The sequence below is a fragment of the Nicotiana attenuata genome, unplaced genomic scaffold (assembly GCF_001879085.1).
Source record: "Nicotiana attenuata strain UT unplaced genomic scaffold, NIATTr2, whole genome shotgun sequence".
In the NCBI taxonomy this organism is placed as follows: Eukaryota; Viridiplantae; Streptophyta; class Magnoliopsida; order Solanales; family Solanaceae; genus Nicotiana; species Nicotiana attenuata.
Genome location: NW_017673855.1, coordinates 73,645 through 76,583, shown reverse-complemented (window position 1 = coordinate 76,583; position 2,939 = coordinate 73,645). Strand labels below are relative to the sequence as shown.

At 37.6% G+C, this 2,939-nt stretch overlaps 1 protein-coding gene across 1 annotated transcript; it reads left to right on the top strand.

Moving 5' to 3' along the window:
• Positions 1 to 1,282: 1,282 nt before the first annotated feature.
• On the top strand, positions 1,283 to 2,387 carry LOC109217459 (flavonol synthase/flavanone 3-hydroxylase-like). The gene is made up of 4 exons (XM_019381714.1): positions 1,283 to 1,463; positions 1,748 to 1,866; positions 1,943 to 2,071; positions 2,151 to 2,387. Exons 1-4 carry the CDS (start codon positions 1,283 to 1,285, stop codon positions 2,385 to 2,387), a joined length of 666 nt encoding a protein of 221 aa, XP_019237259.1.
• Positions 2,388 to 2,939: the final 552 nt, after the last annotated feature.

Sequence of the window (2,939 nt, the reverse complement as noted above, 5' to 3'; positions counted from 1 at the left end):
CATTTGGCATGAGTACATCAAGACAAAATGAAGGATCCGCGTAACATAGGTTCAATATGTGTTTCATAAAGCAAAGATTGGAAATAAGTTTTCCTAAGGAATTGTCTTGTCACCTAGATTAATACATTACTAACATGAACTTAGAGAACTTCAGACAGGGACAACTCATCTACCAAACAATCAACTGCACTTCAATCCCAATTAGTTGAGATTGACAATATGAATTCTCAGAATCCATTCTGCTCCGTCCAAGTCAAATGGTCAATCAGATGTTGTATGTTTCTTCAAATTGTACATCACTTATCCAGAAGCAGGTCCTTTTGGCTGTAGCACTTGTACAAAAAACTGATACACCGCGCAAGATATGTATCCCTGGACAAGTTTAACAGATGATGCACATACTGCCATGTTTTGCAGCCTAGCATCTTAACTTCTTCTTTGATGTGGCAATACATATAATGAGTTGTAATCTTTAGCAATAAGAAAGCAACCACATGTACGCCTCAATGTGAACCCTGAGATGAGCTTATAAATATTAAAACAAGAGGCCGCAGCATTTAGATAATGATCAACCTCACTGCTACATGCTATCGCTATATATCTCTAGAAACTTTTCTTACTAATATTCACAGAATATGGCTGGACTATCCCCAATTACAGCAGATATAGGCTGCAAACTAGTTCAAGAGATAGTGAAAGATGGTGATGAAATATCTGATAAGTACGTAAGCAAGGATTTTCAATATGGAGCCATAGATGATGATGTTCCGATAATGGACATACCTGTAGTTGATATGAAGGTTTTGACATCTTCATCAGCTTGTGGCAGAGAGGAACTTGGAAAACTTCAATCAGCCCTAAGCTCATGGGTTGTTTTCAGGTTTGAATATTCTAACTGAAGTCTTATTCAGCATAATGATACTTTTTGCATCCAAGATTTGTATATTGTTAAACTGCATCTTTAGAAGGGGAGCCTTGGCGTAACTGGTAAACTTGATGCCATGTGACCAGGAGGTCACAGGTTCAAGCGTGGAAACAGCCTCTTGTAGAAATCTAGGGTAAGGCTGCGTACAATATACCCTTGCGGTCCGCTCTTCCCCGGATCTCGCGCATAGCGGAAGCTTAGTGCACCGGACTGCCCTTAAACTGCATCTTTCGAGATCTGTTGAGTACTTTTAGCATATTCTAAGAGAAGTATAAAGTTTCAGGCAATAAACCATGGAATTGAAGAATCACTCTTAGATGAAGTGCACAAGTTTCAAGGCAATTCTTTGACCTATCAATGGAAAGAAAGCAAAAATATGCAAGAGCAGCAGATGATATTGATGGATATGGAAATGACATGGTTCTATATGAAAATCAAACTCTCGATTGGAATGACCGAATATATCTCAAAGTCCATCCAGAAAATGACCGAAAGCTCAAGTATTGGCCCGAAAATCCCAAGTCATTTAGGTATTTCTGTCTACCTTTGGAAATAACAGCAACCTAATGTTTAACCTCCAGTGCATAATATTGGGCACTTGCCACTCTTTCTTCACGAGTTTAACTTCTATAGGCTGATAGTTTAAAAAAGATTTATACATAATCAAGTCACCTAAAAATAACTATAGGTGAACTGTCCACAATAAGTGGAATTAGTAACCTAGAAAATGGAACATGTAACCTGTTACAACTGTGGTTAAAATATACTGATAGTGTAAAATTTTGAACTGTCAATGTATGTAAGCTAAACCCTCATTTACAGGGAAATTTAGAAGAATATACCAGCAGATCAAAACTGATAGCGGAAGAGCTCCTCAAGTACATGGCAAGGTGTTTGAACTTACCGATGATCGATTTCTGAAACAATATGGAGACAGGCCAGTAATATATGCAAGATTTAACTTTTACCCTCCATGTCCGAGGCCAAAACTTGTTCGTGGCTCCAAATCCCATGCAGATGGAACGGCCATTACCATTCTCCTACAATAAAGAAGTTGAAGGCCTTCAAGTACTGAAAGACAATAAATGGTACCGAGTTCCCATCATGCCTTATGCTCTTCTTGTCATTGTTGGTGATCAAGTAGAGGTACTAAAATGATCCTATTTTTAAGTACAAGTAATTCAACTCAATTCTCTAATCTTGATCAATATCTTACTACCTGCAGATAATGAGTAACGGACTTCTTAAGAGCCCCGTGCACAGAGCTGTGACAAACTCAGAGAAAGAAAGGATCACTGTGGCTATGTTCTGTAGCCCAGAATCCGGGATTGACATCGAGCCTGTTGAGGAGCTCATAGATGATAAAAGGCCACGATTATACAAAGACAGCGAAGGATTATCTTGCAACTTACTTCAATACTACCAGCAAGGAAAGAGACCAATTGATGTTGTGAAAATCTAAAAGTATATAGCGCCTCGCTCTCATCTTTTCGCGCTTTACACAGTGCTAGTTGTATGCTGTAACTCATGAATCCTATGCAATATAGTGAACAATACTTTTGTTATATGAGAATAATCTGAGCAATACTTGTGAAGACCAGATGTTTATTCTTCCAATGTTGAACGTTTGTTGTTATATGTACCGTTATTGCATCTTGTCAGTGTTTGACAAGAAATCTACATTAAGGTAAGAACTAAAGAGAAATAAGATTTACAAACAACCAGCTAATTATAAAAAACAAGCCTTGACAAAAAGATCTTAAAAATCAAACCACTTTCAGTTCATTCCTGTGGTTTTTTCGTGGAAAATACAGAAAAAGTCAAAAACAAATAAACAACCAATTCAGGATAGGAACATTATTCAAGCCAATTCAGGAAATCGTGGACAGCTGTAAGGGTATAAAGCTGTTTGATGTTCAACAGTTATAGCCTTTTCGCATCACAAGTTGATCTTAGCCTACTGAAACAAACAATCATGCTAGAAAAGAAGAGCTTAATGAACTTCAATGGTCAT

Bases quoted from the DNA above. Each gene is read 5' to 3' on its own strand.
- LOC109217459 (XM_019381714.1), top strand. From the start codon at position 1,283: ATGGAAAGAAAGCAAAAATATGCAAGAGCAGCAGATGATATTGATGGA. The intron at 1,464-1,747 runs GTCTACCTTTGG...CCTCATTTACAG, and splicing joins CAAGTCATTTAGGTATTTCT to GGAAATTTAGAAGAATATAC. The intron at 1,867-1,942 runs GTAATATATGCA...AATCCCATGCAG, and splicing joins AACAATATGGAGACAGGCCA to ATGGAACGGCCATTACCATT.